At 41.7% G+C, this 23,372-nt stretch overlaps 1 protein-coding gene across 1 annotated transcript; it reads right to left on the reverse strand.

Moving 5' to 3' along the window:
* Positions 1 to 745: 745 nt before the first annotated feature.
* Positions 746 to 22,809, reverse strand: LOC115450661. Its single transcript, XM_037439600.1, has 12 exons — positions 22,644 to 22,809; positions 22,141 to 22,365; positions 21,296 to 22,063; positions 16,136 to 18,247; positions 15,190 to 15,415; positions 10,751 to 10,890; positions 9,706 to 9,877; positions 8,140 to 8,263; positions 4,755 to 4,814; positions 4,610 to 4,670; positions 4,269 to 4,490; positions 746 to 4,096 (listed from the first exon to the last, which is right to left on the reverse strand). The coding sequence occupies exons 2-12, from the start codon at positions 22,291 to 22,293 to the stop codon at positions 3,881 to 3,883; spliced, it is 4,254 nt and encodes a 1,417-aa protein (XP_037295497.1). The 5' UTR covers positions 22,294 to 22,365; positions 22,644 to 22,809; the 3' UTR covers positions 746 to 3,880.
* Between the last annotated feature and the right edge of the window lie 563 nt (positions 22,810 to 23,372).

Here is a 23,372-nt window from a genome sequence, read left to right on the forward strand (position 1 = left end):
ATATATTCAACAACAGACACTAAATCGTTTAGAAGTAATGATGGCACAGAAAAAAAAATTGTCTGTTTTATGCATATCTAATCTGCCAATTACAACATTTTTATGAATGTGTGCTTGAGTATTTGGTCTTATACTTTGGCAGAAAGGAAAGATAATAGAAGCCGCGTCCTTTATAAACATTGTATAAGTCACTTTCATTCAACTGTAGCCTGCAGAGCTTTCCCTTGTGTTCCCATTCGGCTCAACGAGCTCTTGAATTGACTCAAAAAATTGTACTAAAAGTAAAAAAACTTTATCTTAGATCACTTTGATCTTTTAAGAAAAACTAATTCCGTTGATTGTGAATTCTTATTTGAATATTAAATTTTAAATATTTAGGTTTTTATACACAAATGTGCCAATGGATTAATGTTGTGACTAAGACACCTTAGCTAAGAAGTTTTTGTTGCCAAATAAAAAAATTTAATACAGCTATGTAACCGCCGTTATCAATAAATGAACCCGATCGCAATCTTCAATCCGATTCCGAGAATGAACTAATCAAGATACTTTACTTATAAGCATGTCAAACAAACATTTGTTCCGATTGGTCCATTTTAAGATAGATCGAAAAAGGGATTAGGATCGTTTATTGAAAATGGTGATAATTGATTAACACCCAAAACCACTGCAGCTGAAGCCTCCGTTCTGTCTCCTGCTACCACCAGCAATAAATGTAGACATACTTTGACAATAATAAACAATATTTTTAGATAAATTTTTATTAAATTACCGAACAACAGTATTTGTGCCGACACAATGGCACATTTCATAGCTAGCATCATGTAAAAACTTACTCCATATAGCATGTACTGTACAGGGGTTCGCTGTAAAAATATATAGACAGCCTACATATACACCTTTATTTACAATGTAAGAAAATAATTAAATGTTCATACAACATCTTAACAAAATATAACAAATACCAGGCATCTAGTTTTTTTAATAAATGAGATAAGCTTGACTGTTACTACAAGGCACCATTTCATTCTCGTCACCCAGATTTATTATAGATCTCCCTCACGCCCATTTATTGCACTGGCGTCTATACTGTTATTTGGCGGCACAAATATACAAATCAGTGCTTCATAACCAAATGTAATACCGCATATATCACTAGATGTTACACAGACTGTTCTGATGTTGAAAAAATCCCAATTTTGAAGTATTTTGTTAAGACATTATACATTCTCTATACTTGGATCTGAAATATCATATTCTGGCCTTTTGAGTTAATAAATCATAAAGCAATAGATGCAAAATACAGTAAATCGGTTTGTCGAAGATTTTGAAGAAATCAATCTATCTAAGTATTCATTACTTGTATGATCTTAGGCCTTTCGGAGGCCGAGCCCTATGAAATTCCCCTTTAAATAAATATTAATTTCGAATACGTTGCCCGATGTGTAAAGTGCACCACATGTTCATATATTTTAATATAAATTAATTAAAAATAAACATTTGCCGACGAATGTCGCACACCGAAACAACTACACTATCGATATTTTCCTTTCAGCAGGATCCACAATTGTTCCTAGACTTGACTTCAGATAATTATTCACTGATATGCAATTTCATAAGCAAAGTCTTAAGAACAGTTTCTTTTATGGCAATATTTGTCAAATATAATGCACGACAGTGTAGTTGCAGCGTTAGAAACGCTAAGTCTTTAAAAACCATAAATTATACAAATATAGGAAGCCACTTATCCAAACCTATTCTACCTTAACATTCATCTATACTTTTAAAAAAATAACAGTCATCTGAGGATGTATTCAAAAAGTGACTTGCAAAATCCCTCAAAACTACATTGCACTAAATATTAACAGGGTGTCCATTGAAATTAGGAAAATATTGTTATGGCAGGCATACTAGTAAAAATATGTCGAAACATTGGCACAAAACTAACCAGCTACTTTATACCTACCCAATATCCATGAATATATTCCATCTGAGAGAAATAGATAGCAGCAGTGGAATTGTAAATGTAACAAACATAGAGAAAGCATCTTTATACTTCTCTATTATTTATGAATTTAAAAGTATTTCCTATTTCAAGCAGAAACATAGCTAAAATAAGGAAAACATTAACTATTCCAATTTTGAATGTGGGTAGTTACAAAAACAGTTATGACGTCAGTTGCTTACTCATATACCATGCCAATAAAATGGACACCTGTAAATTTAACTATTTGTACAAATATAGGTACTAAGTTGTGGCATTGGCCTTTATTTACATATTATATGAATATATTATCTGTACATATAAAGAATATGTGAAAATAATATTTTTGTGTAGTTTGTAACATGTTAACTGTAAAGGCACACAGTTGTAGCCACAGTCCAATCATTCTGTAACATGTGGCTAAAGCTTTATGCTGTAATCTTTATCTAAATTAAACTTTGTATCAAATTATTTATGTAACTAAATTAAGTTTTAAACATCTCCATTGCCAAAAAGTTTTATAAAATATTATTATTTAAATTTCTGACTTTTTTCCAATACACAGAAGATTACCAGATTATTAAAAAATAAAATTAATTACTGTAAAGTATCTCATCATAACAGTTAACATGTTAATACAAATTTATATTTATCTAAATCAGTGACATTACACCACACGACATGAATTAGCGCAATAAACACAAATTGGACAACAATAATTCACAACCGCGGCAATTAAAGCGTGTTTTCCAATCAATCCATTTGTGCTTCCCAATTTATACATAAAAATACTAAAATCCACGAAAAAGATCTTAATAGATAAAGCGAAACTTTTGTTCTGTATGGTAATTATTTTTATTTCATTTGTTTTTCTAAATACATAGTGCTGATTTTTATTATTCACTGTTTTAAATAAAGTTTGGGTTTTATGTTATTTCTTTAGGATGTTCTATACAATTTTTATATTAATGCTTTGGTCTCTTCGAAAAATCACCATCTGATTTTGAAAGCATTTCATTCTACTATCTTACAAAGTGGTAAAATGAAGTTTCTATATAATACATTTCTGTCTAATATACTGTAAGACAAGACACAGAATATAAAATATTTATAACTATATTGTAGTCATTTATTATGAAAAAATATAATGCCTTCAAGCAATTGCATACACAAAGAAACATTTCTTCTTAATAATCTTTGAACATAAACTTAAATAACAATGACTCGTTCATATTATTTTAAAAGAAACTTAAGCAGTCTATGAATAGTTGGTAATCAAAGTAAAATAAATTTGTAAAAACTAAATAAAATTGTCCAACACAAATGTGTAATCAAAAAAATCTTCAGTTTCACTAAAGGAACGCTGGCAATTTCACCACAAACATCCTGGAAGATTCACCAAATAATCCTGGTCTATTGGAAACGAAAATTCACTGAGCACTTTGTTCTTTTTATTGTCTACAACATTTAAGAAAACAATCCTTCATGTAAAAACGAAATGAGTTCATAAATAAGTTCTTTGGAAGGAAATTAACACCATACACACTTCCTTACTATCCATTCGCTATGTACACTATATAGTTCATTTAATATTAATAACATCAGCAGATGGTCACAGGCCTTCATTTAGAGCAATATATGGTGTCCTTATTTGCAGCGCGTGTCGTCTCGTATAATCCCAATGCACCCACGTCATTACAACCTAATACATGAATTTGCCGTATGGTATGTAGGTGAGTGTATGTGTTGTCGCCTTAAAAGCGCACCACTCGAATACGAGTAAACACGTGCCGCAAAATCGCGTTAAACGCATTTAGCCTCTGTTTACTTTTCAAGCACCAAGTCACTGTCAGTCAACGGCTCTGGTTTGATTCACATGATGACGTCTATGGCCCGTCAGGAGGCTGCGGGCGGTGCAGGCAGCGGCGACAGGTGTCGCAGGCGCCGCACCGCCGCGTACAGCTTCACGGCAGGCCCGAGCCGCAGGCGCAGGCACGCCACAAGCTCCTCCCGCGACGCCATCAGCAGCTCCCGGCCACTGAGCCGAGCTGCCGCCGCCGCTGCGCCCGTCGTCGCACCTCCCACGCGACTCGCCAGAGCGGTTACTTCTTCCTACAATTGAAATAGCCATTAGGTGTAAATATAAAATGTTGAAGAGTAAATTACATTATTTTTCTTTAATTGTTATTTGACCAGGAATTTACAAGCTATAATAAACTTAAGATAGTAACTTGGCATGGCAGTAGCTGGATGCCCCTAAAATGTTTGAGATAGACAGACTTACCTGGGTCCAAGTGGTGGGATCTTTAGGCAGGTCGAGGTCCGCTATGATGGCGTCGAGATGCGCCCGTAGTGCGGGCGCGGGCGCGTCGGAGACGGTGGGCGGCGGCGCGGTGGAGGAGGCGGCGGCGGCGGAGGCGCGCGAGTAGGTGCGCAGCTGCGGCTCCTGCGAGCCGCGCCAGCGCTTGCCGCCCGCGCTGCTGCACACGGACTCCTCGTCCGACGCCTGTGCATACACATCATGCTTAGAATCTACTCATTTATCATTAAGTCTACAGTAATAAAAAAACTTTCGTCCCGCGAAGTTTTGATATGCATAGTACACAAATATAACGTAATACATACCGGATCATTTTTCACAACCTCTTCAACTCGCTTATGTTTCGGCGGCCTCCCTCGCAATGGACTGAAACAATATAGCATTTTTATAATTAACAATACAATAAACAATTGATCACAAAAAGCTTTATATATGTATTTTATAACTTACCGGTCTTTAGCAGGCGCATCACTATTAGGCGTACTGGTGTGCACAGATTTTGGCGCTTTACTCAACACTCTGGAATGTAAAAAAATCAGTACAGTCAATATACAGACTTTCGTCCTAATTCGTTATTTTTTTTTTATTAAAGTATGGATTTATTAGTATCGAGTGTCGATGTTGAAACTTTCGACTTATGAGTGTGGATACAATCAAACTTAAGTTTTTTATAAACAATTGCGACAATACTCATAACTGACTTCAAACCCTATGTCTATGTGTACAAGTATTAACTTATCTCGACACCTGTTGTGGTATAGACATGCAATAAAAGTGTCAAAATATTATAATTATTGAAGGTAAACAATGATTTACATCGCTGCGTGTTCGAAAAAACAATGTCGAGTGATGATAAATTTGTTTGAATATATTTTGATAAGGTATGTTACCTCGGCAGTGCCTCAAGGTGACAATTGAGTGCCTGATTAAGATACTGTCGATGTAAAACGTTTAAAGCGTTCGTTGTAACAAGGTTGGTTATCCAGTAAGATTCATTGGGGAAGATTTTAAATGAGTTTCATGTTATTACATACAGTATTTTGGGATTAAAATTCGAATATACTGCAATTGCAGCAATGTTTTTTGAACGATATGATGTCCAGTGCAATCCAAGTAATTTCGATTCATTAGAGATATTTAGTTTATTAGTTGCCATAGTAATTTTAGTTTTTCTTAGGTGTAATATATCCAGTTAGATCTTAGAGCACCTATTTTTTTTTAATTTAGAATTTTGTACTATGAGTACAGTACGGTGGTGCGCCCCCGTGTGAGTGAGTAGTGTGTACCTGCGCTCGCGGGGCGGCGCGCGGTCGGCGAGGTGGTGCGGCGCGAGGCGGTCGCGCGGGGGGCGCGCGCGCGGTACGGGCACGCGCTCGCCGCGCCGTGCTGCTTGTGCGCGTGAGTGTGTAGTGAGTAGTGTGTACCTGCGCTCGCGGGGCGGCGCGCGGTCGGCGAGGTGGTGCGGCGCGAGGCGGTCGCGCGGGGGGCGCGCGCGCGGTACGGGCACGCGCTCGCCGCGCCGTGCTGCTTGTGCGCGTGAGTGTGTAGTGAGTAGTGTGTACCTGCGCTCGCGGGGCGGCGCGCGGTCGGCGAGGTGGTGCGGCGCGAGGCGGTCGCGCAGAGCGCGCGCGCGCGGTACGGGCACGCGCTCGCCGCGCCGTGCTGCTTGTGCGCGTGAGTGTGTAGTGAGTAGTGTGTACCTGCGCTCGCGGGGCGGCGCGCGGTCGGCGAGGTGGTGCGGCGCGAGGCGGTCGCGAGGGGGCGCGCGCGCGGTACGGGCACGCGCTCGCCGCGCCGTGCTGCTTGTGCGCGTGAGTGTGTAGTGAGTAGTGTGTACCTGCGCTCGCGGGGCGGCGCGCGGTCGGCGAGGTGGTGCGGCGCGAGGCGGTCGCGCGGGGGGCGCGCGCGCGCGCGGTACGGGCACGCGCTCGCCGCGCCGTGCTGCTTGTGCGCGTGAGTGTGTAGTGAGTAGTGTGTACCTGCGCTCGCGGGGCGGCGCGCGGTCGGCGAGGTGGTGCGGCGCGAGGCGGTCGCGCAGGGCGCGCGCGGTACGGGCACGCGCTCGCCGCGCCGTGCTGCTTGTGCGCGTGAGTGTGTAGTGAGTAGTGTGTACCTGCGCTCGCGGGGCGGCGCGCGGTCGGCGAGGTGGTGCGGCGCGAGGCGGTCGCGCGGTCGCGCGCGCGCGCGCGGTACGGGCACGCGCTCGCCGCGCCGTGCTGCTTGTGCGCGTGAGTGTGTAGTGAGTAGTGTGTACCTGCGCTCGCGGGGCGGCGCGCGGTCGGCGAGGTGGTGCGGCGCGAGGCGGTCGCGCAGAGGGCGCGCGCGCGGTACGGGCACGCGCTCGCCGCGCCGTGCTGCTTGTGCGCGTGAGTGTGTAGTGAGTAGTGTGTACCTGCGCTCGCGGGGCGGCGCGCGGTCGGCGAGGTGGTGCGGCGCGAGGCGGTCGCGCAGGGCGCGCGCGCGGTACGGGCACGCGCTCGCCGCGCCGTGCTGCTTGTGCGCGTGAGTGTGTAGTGAGTAGTGTGTACCTGCGCTCGCGGGGCGGCGCGCGGTCGGCGAGGTGGTGCGGCGCGAGGCGGTCGCGCGGTGCGCGCGCGGTACGGGCACGCGCTCGCCGCGCCGTGCTGCTTGTGCGCGTGAGTGTGTAGTGAGTAGTGTGTACCTGCGCTCGCGGGGCGGCGCGCGGTCGGCGAGGTGGTGCGGCGCGAGGCGGTCGCGCAGGGGAGCGCGCGCGCGGTACGGGCTCGCCGCGCCGTGCGCTGCGCGCGTGAGTTGTGCGCGTGGTGCGGCGCGAGGCAGTGTGCGCGCGCGCGGTACGGGCACGCGCTCGCCGCGCCGTGCTGCTTGCGCGCGCGAGTGTGTAGTGAGTAGTGTGTACCTGCGCTCGCGGGGCGGCGCGCGGTCGCAGGGGGCGCGCGCGCGCGCGGTACGGGCACGCGCTCGCCGCGCCGTGCTGCTTGTGCGCGTGAGTGTGTAGTGAGTAGTGTGTACCTGCGCTCGCGGGGCGGCGCGCGGTCGGCGAGGTGGTGCGGCGCGAGGCGGTCGCGGCGCGCGCGCGCGGCGGGCACGCGCTCGCCGCGCCGTGCTGCTTGTGCGCGTGAGTGTGTAGTGAGTAGTGTGTACCTGCGCTCGCGGGGCGGCGCGCGGTCGGCGAGGTGGTGCGGCGCGAGGCCGTCGCGCTGGGTGCGCTAGAGCTCGCGGTACGGGCACGCGCTCGCCGCGCCGTGCTGCTTGTGCGCGTGAGTGTGTAGTGAGTAGTGTGTACCTGCGCTCGCGGGGCGGCGCGCGGTCGGCGAGGTGGTGCGGCGCGAGGCGGTCGCGGGGCGTGCGCGCGCGGTACGGGCACGCGCTCGCCGCGCCGTGCTGCTTGTGCGCGTGAGTGTGTAGTGAGGTAGTGTGTACCTGCGCTCGCGGGGCGGCGCGCGGTCGGCGAGGTGGTGCGGCGCGAGGCGGTCGCGCGGGCGCGCGCGCGGTACGGGCACGCGCTCGCCGCGCCGTGCTGCTTGTGCGCGTGAGTGTGTAGTGGTAGTGTGTACCTGCGCTCGCGGGGCGGCGCGCGGTCGGCGAGGTGCGCGCGCGCGGCGCGGGCACGCGCTCGCCGCGCCGTGCTGCTTGTGCGCGTGAGTGTGTAGTGAGTAGTGTGTACCTGCGCTCGCGGGGCGGCGCGCGGTCGGCGAGGTGGTGCGGCGCGAGGCGGTCGCGGGCGCGCGCGGCACGCGCTCGCCGCGCCGTGCTGCTTGTGCGCGTGAGTGTGTAGTGAGTAGTGTGTACCTGCGCTCGCGGGGCGGCGCGCGGTCGGCGAGGTGGTGCGGCGCGAGGCGGTCGCGCGGGGGGCGCGCGCGCGCGGTACGGGCACGCGCTCGCCGCGCCGTGCTGCTTGTGCGCGCCGCCGTGCAGCGAGCCCAGCCCGCGACACCCGCCCACGCCGCACGGGCCGCGCACGCGCAGCTCCTCCGCCGCTACCACACATTACATACTTAGTTATATACTGCTCTTAGGTGTCAAATCAGACATGATACCTGGTATGGTGTTATTTAACAACATTAAGTAATGCGTACAGTTATGTTTAACATTTCCAAAACACTTATAATTTTATATTCTTATTCAATGTCACATAGCCAAGGTATAAGCATTCGTCATTCTTACCATAAAATAAATGGTTTGACAATCTCGATATTCAATTATTCAAAAATACTACAAAAACACGAACATCCACTATGCTAAGCAACAAGCCCGATGACTAATTACAGTAAGGTCCTCTATAAAAAAATCATAAGCATACAGGAAACTCACGATTGTGAATCACCCACGTAGGCCACACTTCGATATCAGTCAGTCTATTTATAGGAACGACGATTGCGTCTAATGAATCTTTCATAATACCTTGTTGACTGTCATTGTGTAAGACAACATTTTATTGAAAATCAAGAAATGACAACTTATAACTGTTGTTCATGAAACCTTATATTGATGTCTTGAGGGCTTGCAAAACTTTGCAGGAAAGATTGTTTATGTGAGCACCACAATGATACTTCACTGCACCCAAAGATAAATGGAATAGAATCTAATTAGAGTATAGACTAATGAGAAACGAATATCCTTCGCCAGTCGACACGATGCTAACCTGTTCGGAACCCAGATACACACAAGCTGATCCTACAACGTGACCTACCTAAAATGATGGCCACTAACCACCGATTTCTATAAACGCTCCCAATACTTTTTCTCTATCGATCGCAAAACTTGCCCATTCAAAATGTTTGTTTGACATGTCTACAAATAACTTATTTTGATGCAACCACGGATGCAGATTAAGACACAGCAAAAACCCAGTGAAATCAAGGAAAATGTCCACCGGCAAGAGATAAATACATTCTAGAACGGTCGGCACAATTATGCCGGCCTGCCCAATAGGGGACCGGCCTACGCTTGATTTTGTACATTATTCTATATGTAATGGTTAATAATACGAAAAAACAAGCATTCTTGGGAAAACTGCATAAAAATTGGTTAAAAAATGAGCGAGTAATTCATATTTAAAATATTGTAATGTGCAGAAATGGGCGCGATATCGATATCGCTTCATCTCTTTCTTTCGCACGCGTCGTAATTCCCGATGACGTCACATGTTATTAATTACCCCTTCCACCGAAATTCAAAGACTTATAACTTGTTGATTTTTTACCCGATTTTAATAATTCCTTCTGTGTTATAATTCATATTATGTAAATATTTGATAATAGTAGGGAACAAAAATGAGTCCGGTACCCTATTGATTATTCACGCTCCGCTTGAAGAACCTTGAAATGCTACAAAGCTCAATTGCGCGGCAAAAGTATGAGCGAATATTTTAGTTCGAGCCGGGATAGAAGAAAAATAATGTATTCTTGAAGATACTCACTCAACGGCGGTTCGAGCGGATGACCGGTCTTCAGACACCAGCCGACGGGGTGCAGGTCGGGCGAGTCGTCCTCCAGCCAGTACGACAACTCGTCCGGCCACCCGTCGAATGACACGCGCACCTGGTGCCCCTTCACCTCGGTGATCGTCGCCACTCTTATAAGGAACGGGACCTGTGGATTAAAGTCATCAACTGTAGTAATACTCAGTGCGTGGTGATTAATTGTCAAATGAAATGTAAAGTCCTCCCTCTCTTGGAAAATTACTAAATGTGAATATGTATACACTTCCTCTTTAATCTAAATCAACACTTCGAATGTAAAACATAAATGAAATTGGTATCTAGATCTCTGGGTTTGTGTAAAGGTCTTCTGAAAATCACTTTGATATGTGATTAATTGCCCCCGATATTGTCATAGATAGGTATCGAACTTTTTGAGATAGGTAATCTAGTAATTACCCTTCCCTGGTTAAGAAGGAAATCATTAAGTACGCAGTCGAGACGTTGTCGACCTTTATCGTCTGTTCCTCTCTTATAGATTTATGCAGAGTGACATCTGAAAATATCGTACGTCGAAGCTAATCCCAGGGTACCCTTGAAACATGTACACTTGATAAACTTGACTGCCATTTCATCCCTAGGCACGGTTACTGCAATCGTAAATAACAAGTTTGTAATAATAAATTCCCTATTTTCGTTAAAGTACATTTATTTACGGTTTACAGATTTTTTCCTTTATATGTACTGTAACATTGCTTCTTACCAAATTTCGTCATTCTAGATCAACGAGAAATACGCTATAGGTTTTGATTCCCTTGTGCCATCGCAAAATTTGCTGCGAAATAAACAGTCATATCTTTTGATCCCATTGCGTTAGAAGTTTGATTCTCTTACAGCTAAAAGGGATAAACCGAGTATTTGAAATAATTCGATACCTCTACGAGTTCCTGAGATGGTCTTGACAGACGAAAGACGTCCCGATCCTATAAGGGTTCCTTTTGAGATAAGGATTTCATAACCTTGCAAAATATGAAATGCTACTCACCCTCCTGTCAACCACTTCGAGCTTCATGCCGGGCTTGAAGCCCATCGGCGGGCGCGGCTTGAAGGCGCGCGGCGGCGCCTCCGACGCGCCCGTCTCCGCCAGGTAGTTCTCCCACGAGAACGAGTCGGGGTCCTTGTAAACTGCGGGGGAACAAGTATTTTTAATGTCTGGTTCCGGGATCAGGCTATGTATATCCAGTTCCAACAGGCCGGCATAATTGTGTCGACTGTCGATGGTTAATCTCTCTCGTCAGTCGACATGGATTGTCACTGCCATACACGGATAAAAAAATATATTTGTAAGTTTATTGGTTGAAGTAACCAGCACTACTCAAAGATAACTTTTATTAATGTTTATATTAGTTCTTGATTCAATAACTTAAAAAGAATCTTACAAATTTTAATACTGGTTCATAATGGATTCTGATAATTTTATATTTGCATATTTTGTTATATTTTAACATTTCCCAGGTCTCTCTTTATATTCGCTATACTCTTAAATAGGGTGCTGGTGCTACAGAATAAAAAAAAAGGATAACATTCCCAAAAACATATCAACGCAATAACATATCTCACAGTTTTACTTTTTGTCATCCAGGAAAAAATACACAACACGCAAAGCTTGTGTTTCCTCCAATCCATAAAGGCACGTAGAGTTACATTTTAAACGTTATTCAAATTAGATTCTTATTGCGTCTTCATACAAAACGATTCGTAATTTTATGATTCTCCTGTAGGACATTAACCTATGTATCTTGTGAAAACTCGATAAAGTACAGGTTTGCTGTTGCGTTTTATAGGTAACTTCAGTTTCAATTTTGGGTTTTACGGGCGTTGTTAGACATTTGTAATGACGATAGTGTTATTTGTTTGACCGATAGTACTTACCAGTGCCTACAAATAGTGAAACCCCCATATCAGGTTAATCAGGTCTTAAACCGGCCAACATAATTATGTCGACTGGCGAGCGATAAACACCCACCGTCATTAGACACTATCTGAACCTACTCCATTTACCATCACCGGCCGAGCTTCACTGCTTGGTGTCATCATGCGTGCCACTGCCGATCAAGGCCTTCAGGTGTTGTAGTGGACATACATACATAACATCACGCATTTTATCCCCGAAGGGGTATGCAGAGACGCAACGGGCACCCACTTTTCGCCAAGTATGTTCCGTCCCATGATGTGATAGGGGGCGAGCCTATCGCCATATCGGGCACAAATTCCAGACTCCGGGCTGATACCGAGCAGAAAAACCCAAATATCACTTTGCCCGACCCGGGATTCGAACCCAGGACCTCAGAGCGCTATTGTACCGGACGTGCAATACAACTACGCCACCGAGGTAGTCGAGTTGTAGTGGAGATTATTAGAAAATCATAAAATTATACAATTTAACACTGGTCACATTACAGCCTATGTTTTTTTTATGTTTGGCACCGGATGCAGTTTTTGTGTCTTACTTCCTCTATGCAACTCTCGGTACTTGCCAATGTAGGACATGTGCAAAATGTAATTAAAGTTAACTGATTTAATTATGAATACAGTTTTCATTTATTTGAATACGGAATAACCAAATAGCGACTATGAAGATAGGACAGTCTCGTGACCATCAGGTGCAGAAGAAGCTACAGAAAAATGACTTTCGTTTTAGATGTTATAATGTTCCAGTATGTCTAGTTGAAATATAATAGTCCTTGTACACTGCTTAGTGATATTAATCGAAGTGGTGGCATCTACCTCAGGCGACACTTGACCGAATTACCACGTACTACATTATTGCATTGCTCACAAACATCAACCCAATTTTGAAAATTCGTAGACGAGAGTTATTAAATAAATAGAGATAAAAACAAAACAAAATCTTACATAAAATATCGAATTTCATGTAACTACAAGTTTTAGGTTTTAGCTACTTGTTTCATTTGCTCCTAAAATATAATGCCGTAGAGAATATTAACACGAAAATATATGTAAAACAAATTTTACAAGAATGGTAGATGGGTACCATGTGCATATTTGTCTACATTACACATAATGAATTTGTGTACAGCACGAGCAGGCCAGCTCGACTGCGACAGTGGCACTGTCTTGCAGAAAACCGACATCAAGTCAGTTTCTTTGCGTCTCGTGTAAGTATTTGGGAACCCAAATAAATCCACATCCTTCCCTAATCCTATTAATTTCCTAAAACTTAGTTTAGACTAGCAAATTCATACAGCAATTTATTGCACAGTCATTTACTCAAAAAATCAATAATTCTATAAACATGCAAGGTCCAAAATTGGTTGAAACCAGCTTAACGTGACTACACGGTAAAATCGCTTGTGGAAGATAACTTCTTTTTTTTCTTTCTAATTCAAACCCCGCTATGACCAGTAGGCAGTAGTAGTAGTATATCAACAATTCCTAAAGAATTGTGGGGGTCGTAGGGGGGATACGGGCGTTCAAAATCTCTCACCATCAGATGATCCACTAGCTCCTTCGTAGCGCAATAAATAAACACGTACCGCCGTTGACGTGTGTCATATCGGCGCGCGCGCACCCGCCGTGCTATCGACTGACGACACCGACTAATTGCCAGTGCATTTATATTACAGTACAGATAACTCGCCTGTTATCCTGCAGTGTTAGTGTCGAACGAATTCCGAACTGTTTACTTTGTTTTAATTATACAATAAATCGGTTTAGTTGTATACGTATACTTTGATATTAATCAAACACGGTAAATAGGGACATTATATCGTTGTTGCGTAGTATTCAATGCATTGTTAATTGTTAAGTCTGATAAAATAGTATTTCTCTTTAGTAAGAATTCAAGTACTGCGTTATAAAATTTATCTATTTCCAAGTCGCGCAAAAATTAGAGCCAATTATTACAACGAATAATGTTAAAACTTAATTATTAATTTTAAATGATTACATATCTATTTTTTTTTATTACTTTGAATGACGAGACGAGCTTGCCGTTCGCCTGATGGTGAGCCATACGATCGCCCATAAACAATAGAAAGACCATAAAACACCTTGAATTACAAAGTATTGTTTGGTATTCCACTACGCTCGCATGAGACATGAGATGTTTAGTTTTATTATGTCCAATAGTTACACTGGTTACAATGGCTTTCAAACCGGAACACAACAGTGACTACACGCAGCTCCTAGACAGCAGAAATAGACATTGCGGTTGTACCTACCCAGGCGAACTCTCACATATAAGAGAGCTACCACCAGTATTTCTTGATACTGGATCACTTTGTCGTATGCTCACGACATGTCGTTCCATACGTCCGCTCTGTATAATTAATATAATCGAGTAATTAATTTAAGTAATATGTCTATTCACTACATCTCGGCTCAACCCACTCGACGGACTGAATTAATTATGAACAACTACGGCACAGACATGCAAACTGCTATAATTATTTCAAAATCTATTATTCGACGAATAGCTTCTATAAACGCTCATATCTACCAAAGTCCAAACCACCACCACATTTCTAAAACCCACATAAGCTTCATGATGATAACTGCATCGCATCTCCACCGCAAAGTTTTTATAAGTGAATAATAAAACGTACCGTTTGGGGACAAATGTGTTTTGCTATGAAACTAGGGCGCCGTCAAATGAGGCGTTTTAAAAATAGGCTGTATAACTCCCAGCCTCGGAATGTACCACTTTCACCGCGCCCTTGTCTCACCTTTTGAAGGCTAAGTATGAATGCAGACTCAATTAAGCTCAATTAAAATTGTCCGAGTTAACTTCGCTTAAAAACACGTGGCAGAATGAATATTTTCAGGAAATTTTGAGATTCTTTTTGTGTTTATTAGGAAGTATGAATAAGTTTTTTTCGGGTTGGCCCAGATTTAAAAAAATAAATTAGATAAAGATATTTCAGGGTAGTTGGCGGTATGCTTGCGTGCCAAGAGTAGACATGGGTCGTCTGACTACAGCACGTTTAAATATTTGGACTGCATAAGTATATTTCTTGGTTTGTGTTTGAAACCTTATAATTTCTCTTCATATTTTTTTAATAGTTCGATATGCACAACTTAACTATTTCCATGTGCAGTAGCTGGCGAACGAGACACTTACAGTTCGGTTTTCGCGCAAGACTGAGCCAATAGCATATTTATTTGAATCTAGGGGCTTCTTCTCTATGTCAGTGAAAACTCGTAACACGGCCGTGTTTCGGTATCTTCGTGAAATTAGCATGCAAAGGTACTCTGTATGCCAATATCTATTGTCTTAAACGCGACGCAGTGCCTTACACGCTTGATACGCACTGTCAGAATGTGTGATCCCGGAACGCGACACAGTCTGCGCCAGTATGGCAGATTTTAACACCTTGTATACAGTGATCGCAATCCGGGTGGATATAAAACATATCCTATAAAGCAGTAATAAAACAATCAACAATGAAAATCCACACTCACAGTTAGGCGGTGTCAACGAGTGTCCGTGCTCCTCTGCCCACCCCACGGGGTGTATGTACGGCGACGTGGGGTCGACCCAATAGTCGTACATCTCGTCCCAGCTGTCGAAGTTGATCAGCATCCTGTTGTCGAGCGTGTCCGCGATGGTCGCGACGCACACCAAGTCGTTGTTCCTGTCTTCTGCTTCTAACTTCATGCCGATGCGGAAGCAAATCGGCTTGAACATCTGTTGGAAATACATGTTAATTTATTTGTATATTCTACATAGTTTATATATGCCCATAAATTGCATTTACTGCAAGCCTACGTATACAATGCAGTCTATAGTCTTAACAATGGAGACCAGCTTAAGTACATTTTCCTTCCCTTTTCCTCTGACAAAATGAGTGTATATCTAGAAAACGACCAAACGTATGAATTAATTATTTATTCAATATGGAATGTCTTCCTATCAACACAGGTATAATTTATATGGGACTAATAGTATATCTCTTTTATCCTCGTCTTCCCTTGTCTCCGTAACTTTTCTCCCTGCAGTTATTAAACCGGAGAGTATTTATTTGTAAATTATTAGCAGGTATGGGGGGAAGGCATAACAGCGGTCCATACAGAAAAAAAAAATAATATGAATACTGATACGCGTGCTCGTAAACAATCGGACAGGCATAAAGAACTTTGAATTACAAATAACACGACATTATAGTAGGTAATAACTATGTTGAGTCTCGTGCGGTTTTAAATGATGACAGTTCGAACATCTGCATGTCCAAAGGCAAACGTGTGTCATCCCAACAATTTCTATAGAAATGTATTTTTCAACACTGGTGATATTGACCACATATTTCACTTGCTTGTAAATATTAATAAACAAAAAGAATGAGAAAATTCAACCTATTAGCAGTTTACAAATTTAATTAATATTTTAAATGATTTGTAATTTGCTTACAGTGGTAGTGACATGCGGGAAGAGATGTTTGGGCGCGGCGACGGCCCTGATCTGCTTGAGATAGAGCGGCCAGGTGAAGTTGGTGGCGGAGTAGGTCGCGGGCGGCTTCAGCGCGCGCCCGTTCTTCTCGCACCAGCCCGGCGGGAAGATGTCGATCGAGTCCGCGTTCACCCAGAAATCGTAAATATCCGGGTGCTCGTCAAAGTGTAACCTCATTCGGTATCCCTGAACCTCCGCCACGGAAACCACACAGAACAGGGACGGGTGCTGCGGGTCGATGGCTTCCAACCGCATGCCCACTTTGAACCCATTTTTATTGTAAGGGAACGGGTTTTTGAATAGCTTCACCGGCGCGTCCTTAGCCTTGCAGATGTCGAGGTACCGCATCCACGAGAACCCGTTCTTCCCACACATCCACGGGTACTTCTCGTTCTCTATCAAATCCTCGCTCATTTTGAGTAAACTTGTCTCCGTTAGCTGCGTCTCCACCGGCATTGTATCAAAATGCTTCAACAACTTCTCCTCTTTGCTATCGAGCTTGATGTCGGAGTCAGACAGCTGTTTCCTCATGAGCAACTTCTTCATCTTATTCCGTTTCTTCATCAGTTCAGTCCGTTCCCGATCTCTCTTCTTCTGCATTACCTTTTCCACGTCGTTTTGACACGTGAGACTGCAGAAGTTCGGCGTGATGAACTCGGCTGCCATTCCGTGACATCCGCATCCGTCGCACCGGTACATATCTTCGGGGGAAGTTGGTTTCTTATCTCTACCCCGGACCATGCGTTGCTTCAGAGGAGTGTGATACTTAGATGACTGAGTCATCAACATCTCCGCCTCGTCGACACTGTCAATTAAGTCTATGAGCCCGAACTCATTTGTCTGAAACTGGAGTTCGCTGCCTTGCAACAGTGCGACTCCATTACTCCATATCAATCCAGGAGGATCTTCTTCCGAAGGTTCCTCTTTTTTTATTCTATTAGTGTCAATAGAAGGGAAGTACCCGTCGTTCTTACCAGATTCCACCTTGACTTTATATTCTTCTTGGTCTGAATCACCAAGGTTTTTGGGATCTAGATCTTTTTCTAGTTTTTCGTCGCAAAACAGAGACGGCACGCGATGATCATCGTTATTCTCTACCTCTTCAGATTTCTCAGGGACTCTGTGCTGTGTGAAACCAATCCTAGAGTTCTTATTCGAAAAATTCTCAGCACAGAGGGATATACGTCTTTTCATATTTGCGTTTGCAGTTTTTCTCTCACTGTTATCAGAATTAGAACGTCTTAGAATGGCGGGGGCAGCTATAGTGACCGTCCCCATTTCATGTCTATCAATCATATTTCTGTTTAAAAGGCTTTTGCCTTTCTCTGGGATCGCTAAGGTAAAGGACTTCTCTCTGCCTTGTCCGCCATCTTCATTAGCTATGGACACCGTGTATATGTCATCGTTCATAGAAGCGTTTGTCTCTGGTATTGACAGAGTATATTCTCCTTGTTCTCCAGTCGGTTCTGCTCTTGATCCTGGAATAGATATCGTAAATGACTTCTCATTCTTAGGGCTTTGGGGTATTGTGTTATCTTTGCCATTTATATTGACAATTTTGGCCAATGGCTGTAAGGGAGGCATTTCGTTGGCATCCATGGGTCCCGTATCCCGCATCACCGTGATGTTCCCTTGAGGATCGTTCTGTATCTGCCCGTTAGCAATTTGCAGATTTATTATTGGTCCTTTCGACGCCATAGTGGCCGGTAGAGTTACAGGTAGAATAAACTTTGTATTCTGAATTTTTGGCATTGGAGTTATAAACAACTTTTGATTGTTTGTATTCATGTTTGCCTGGTTATTTGATATGAGTATTGATTGGTTTTCTGACATACTTTTGGTAGGTTTTTTGACTTGGCCTAGGTAAGCTATGGCCTGTTTGGACGGTGTTCCCGGTGCTATGCTCACTGGCACCATCATTTTGTCGTTGGTCTTTGGTTTCTGTATAACGATGGGTTGGCTCGTGTTCACTGGAGCCAGAATAGAGGATTTGTTCGGATTCGGCATTTTAGGAGCTATCGTAGGCTTATTATTCACATTTGATATGAGATGTATGTTGGAATTGCTAGTTACCTGAAACAAGAAGTAAATTATTTAATAAAACACTTTGCTTAGGAAAAAGACAAGACGAATAAAAATACGATACGAAGTCCACAAAACAGTTCAACGATTATAATTAATGTTACGATCATTTTATTTTATCATAGTTTTCGTGAACTGTAATTTGCATACAATAATGTAATTTGAATTGTTATTTTTAGTTATTATTAAATATCTTTTAACCCCAAAACCCAATATAATGTTACCAGATACATCATTTGAATAACGCACAATTTTATTTCCCTGCGTGGTTTAAATTTTTACATCCAGGAAGCAGCCATTTCTAAAACCTAATCGTTTCTGCGTACATTTTTTACGTAAAAAAAGTATAACATGATAAGGGCAGGTTGAAACAAGGGCCTAGATAGGCATATTGACACAACTAATCATTTCGCCAACATAAAAATGGGGTTCACACGATAGTACAAAGTAAGAGTCCGGGTACTTCGATAATGAGCGGTGTCAAGCAGTGGTAAAGTTCATTTTACTACTACACTTGTGGTACTTCTGCTAATGGGTCGATTTATGTTATTATATGTATACTAAAATAACTCGGTAATTTTCTTATCATATTTCGAAATAATTAATAAGTTCTGACCGATATTAATAATAGAATCAACAAGCATCCTTAATTTATAATTGGTGTTAAAATTATAAGTATGCATATAAAATGCTATATCAATTGAACTACTCACAAATTACCGAGATTTGTTAACGAGGGGTTCCCCTTTTGTTTTTGTTTAGGTAGAGATGCATATACATGGTACTGCACTGATGGAAATACTAGGGGACCTGTAATAGTGGAACTTTCTAAAATCGAAAGCGTTCCGGGTCAGCAAATATTCATCTCGTAAGAAGCTGGTATAATTTGTCTGGAGGCTTCTGAGTTGGCTATTGAATTGTCAATACAATTCATTTTACATGATAGATGCCGGTAGACGAGCGAATTGACTGATAAGTAGCAGGGAATATCCAAATAAATACACGACTCCCTCGAACGATCACACATACACTGAAGAAGCCTAAAAGGTTATTTAAATTGGTACATTGACAAAGGTTTGTATAAAGTCAATGCAGTTACACATAATATTTTGCTTACTGAATCAGAAGGCCGATAAGTGCCGCAAAAGTGTATCTCCTCCATGTTGCTGTGATTTTATTTTTCGCGCCAAAAATATTACGGGAAAAATTTATGAGTTTAACTTTGTTAATTATTTGGCAGAAATATTCTTATTCATTAACGTAAATACAATCGTCGCTATCCAACTTCTACACAGCAACAGAGCAAAAGCAAATAAGGATCGACATGATATTTTGCATAAACGTAGTCTGATGGCGAGACCAATAAAAATATAAACATATACAAAATATAAACAAGTACTATTTTTGAATGACTAATATCAGAAAAAATAGGTTCCGAACGCTCCTTCTAGCGAAAGCTACTATTTTTGTAAGGATACGTATTGATTAATAAGATTCCAGGAAAATTTATGGCTTGTTTTCGAGTTACCGTGGGAAAAACTAATTGCAGCTGCATGAGGAAATATAATATGCTGCTTTTTAAAACTAAACGAGAAGTGTTTCATATAATTTTAGACACTATCTATTTCTTTGGCCCTTTGAAGCCGTCATGCCCAATACCCAGTAAAATAAAAAAGCAGAACATTGTAAAACAAAGCATTTAACAGCGCTACTCTAGCTTAACAACCTGAGAAGTGTCCATAGATCATAATGCCCAGAAATTAAAATGGCTATATCACCGAGTCACTATGCTGTTTCCATATAAAAATATTACCTTTTAAATGGAACACATATATTGTGCAACTCACTGCTGCCTTACTTAACCAAACAGACTGTTAAAATCATAAACATAAAAAAAGATCACAAATAATAATTTAATTTTGTGTCGCATATGTATTTGTCAAAAATATTGATAATTTAAAAATCCATGGTGGGTTTATCAAAATGTAGTATTAATACTTTTACTGCCATAAGTGTAGTACATGTTACGAAAATATGTTACTTTAAATATTAACTATTTGAGTGTCATCATCAGGTTAAACCAAAAAAATGGTCGCTCAAGTTTAATTAATATTTTCCAAATAATCAATAAGCTACATGTTGGGTAACCAAATTAAGTTTAAATGAACAACCAGATCGGCAACCAATTTAAATTGAATATTTATAGGTCTCATTATATGCATAATGTTTTGTGATTAGGCTATTGAAATTTTTTAATTGCATTTTAAAGTTTTTAATAAGTTTATTTGTCCTATTTACCATTAGCAAATTGATTAAAATATCATATGAAGCAAGTAATACCAAAGATAAACAAACATTATCACCTATACGATTTTAGATAAAAATATTGGCAAAATATGTTGCAATTGCATTTCAATAAAAAAATACAAACATGAATTAAAACCTCCTACTTTTTTCGAAGTCGGTTGAAAATAAAAAAATTGTATGATTTATACTTAGTTTTAGAAAAATTATTTGTGTATATAATTTTATTTTTATAGGAAAAGATAAAATTATTTAAATATCAATGTAACATATACACCATACTATAAATATGCTTACTAATATATTTCTCGATATTGGAATAATATAACCTCTGAAATTTTAAAATTACACACACCATCAATTACCAGAGCTATTTATTAACAAAACTAATGCAATAATGTAATAAATTTTTCAAAATATTAAGTGATATTTTCAATTATTATTTAACACTACACTATTTTTTTTTTAACAAAATGCTAATGTTAATGAATGTAATAGGGAAATGTTTTGCATTTTAACTTCAAACTGCACATCAAAATTAGTTTGCTATTTTTTCATAAACATTTACTCACAAATAGCAATATACTTTGGAAATGACTTTATCCACCTTGTAGACAGAAGCTGTACATTAGCTATGGTTATTTGTTAATGTTATCATGCAACAGACGAACTGATAATCAATAATATTAGTGATCACACACTAATATTAGGATTGTTACACTATTATTTACTCACAGGCCTTCTTACTATGATTTGTGGTGGGTTTCCGCTGCTGCTGGCTTGGCTGATGACATCTGTGCTGGTCACCGGTTTCAGCCCGTTCGGAGTCTGTATGTACACCATGTGCTGCATCGCTCTTGCAGCCCCTCGCAGTTGTATTGAATTATTGGACGAGTTAGGAATTTGCACCACGGAGTTAGGCCCCATTTGAACTTGTGACACTGTGGGTGCATTGTTCATTTTAACTTGAACACCAGATGAATCTGATAGTTGGAGTTGGGATGAAGTGGACACTGTCAGGTCCGAAGTCCCATCTAGGTTAGGTGGTCTTGGATTAGAACCCATGTGTACATGAATTATTGAACTGTGGAGAGATTGATTATGGTTTTGAATCAATGGCATAGAAGGCAATGTTGGACCAGTCAGCTGTATATTTTGACTTGCTGTGGGAATCTGAAGTGGGACATTTATTGTGTCACCAGCTGATAACTGTACAGGGACACTGGTAGTTCCTGAAACCTGAAGGGGGAGACTAACAGGTGCTATTTGGAGAGGGACTGTATTTGTGGGGCCCGATAATTGAACAGGCACATTAATATTGGATGTAGAGCCGGGAATTTGTACAGGAACATGAACAGTGGACAACTGGAGAGGCGCGTACGGCGCGTTGTTGGTGTGTATCTTGACTGGCGCGATGGAGTGCGTGACTAAGTTGTGGGTGATGGGCATGGAGCTCTGCGGCGCCTGCACCGACGACACGATCATGCTGCTCGGTATTGGCGCCTGAAACACAGCGGCGCGTTACACCACCAGTCGCAACCACACGCGACGTACGTGACAACGAATGCAGCTCAACTCACGCGTAATGTATTCAACAGCACATTATGATGCGAGTTATTGTGCGTTAGGTTGGCGCCGAGCGACGTGTTCACGGATTTTAATAATCTTTTTTTCAAAATTTCCGTTTTCGGATCATCAAAGTTTTGAAGTGAATTGCATTGCTGTGCGTCCATTTCTCCGCACAGTCAACGACAGCGAGTACATTACAGACGCTCGGTTATCTTTTACAATCCATAATTGATGACCTGCAATGCATTTAAAAATAAAATATCGCCAAGTGAAAAATCATCAACGCACTATTAGTGCGCAACGTCCTTGTGGTGAAAAACTTTTCAACCACTGTCATACTACGGTGCCCCATTTAAAATAATGTAAACACATCCGAATTGGTTGCATGGAATTCGTTGAATACATTTTTCTTTCCGAAGACTGTCGCACTCTATCAATTGTGCAGCTACTTTTACGTATCCACAACCTTCTACTAAAAGTTCATAAAACACCTAAATCGTAACTTATTACTTACATTTCTCTTATCCGATATGTAGAAAATGTCTTCATGTATCACTTGAACTGTTACAACATCGCTATCGTGTTGAAAACCATTAAAGAAAAATAAAATACATTCAGTAAAGCGACGATATTTACCTGCCCAGAACAACTGGTAATAAATCTGACAACATTGCCAAAACGTTGTACATATTCGTTATGTTGGTACTTACAAAATTTTCGTCCAATCACAATGCAGTATTTTAATGACGAAGCTTTCGCGCCCGATTATTCAGCTAAAAAAGTCAAGTGTTAAGTTTATAATTATTTTCAACTCTACTACACAGCAAAGTCCAAGTGGATAAGTATACCATAATTTGATTTGTCTAATATGATGGATGTTATTTCTATACTTTATTTCAGTATTGTAGTCCAAAGAGCACTTAAATAGAATAATATTTTCTGTTCTATCTTTGACATTGTTGCTATGCACACAAACAACATTATGACACAATTATGATATTTGCGAATATGCTCATGCTTATGTTGTATCTAATAAGGGCTGAATTCCCTTACATATATAGAAAATGATATCGAAATGTTGTACTGTTAATAATTTTATACAGTAAATTCATCGTTTTTTGTTCGCAAAAATAACCAAAAGTATTTATAATGTATGTATAATTTAGAAAAGAATGTTGTAAAATTCATTACTTTGATAAAATTAAATATTTTAAATATAAAACATTCCCGATTCTGTTAACGG

This window comes from Manduca sexta, chromosome 17 (genome assembly GCF_014839805.1).
Source record: "Manduca sexta isolate Smith_Timp_Sample1 chromosome 17, JHU_Msex_v1.0, whole genome shotgun sequence".
Classification (NCBI taxonomy): domain Eukaryota; kingdom Metazoa; phylum Arthropoda; class Insecta; order Lepidoptera; family Sphingidae; genus Manduca; species Manduca sexta.

What these genes read in the sequence shown, in the direction of transcription:
- LOC115450661 (XM_037439600.1), bottom strand. Translation starts at nt 22,293, where the DNA reads ATGGACGCACAGCAATGCAATTCACTTCAAAACTTTGATGATCCGAAA. An exon ending in TGCTGTTGAATACATTACGC is followed by an intron (nt 22,064 to 22,140) that starts GTGAGTTGAGCT and finishes GCTGTGTTTCAG; the next exon opens with GCGCCAATACCGAGCAGCAT. An exon ending in TCCCGCATGTCACTACCACT is followed by an intron (nt 15,416 to 16,135) that starts GTAAGCAAATTA and finishes TATTTCCAACAG; the next exon opens with ATGTTCAAGCCGATTTGCTT.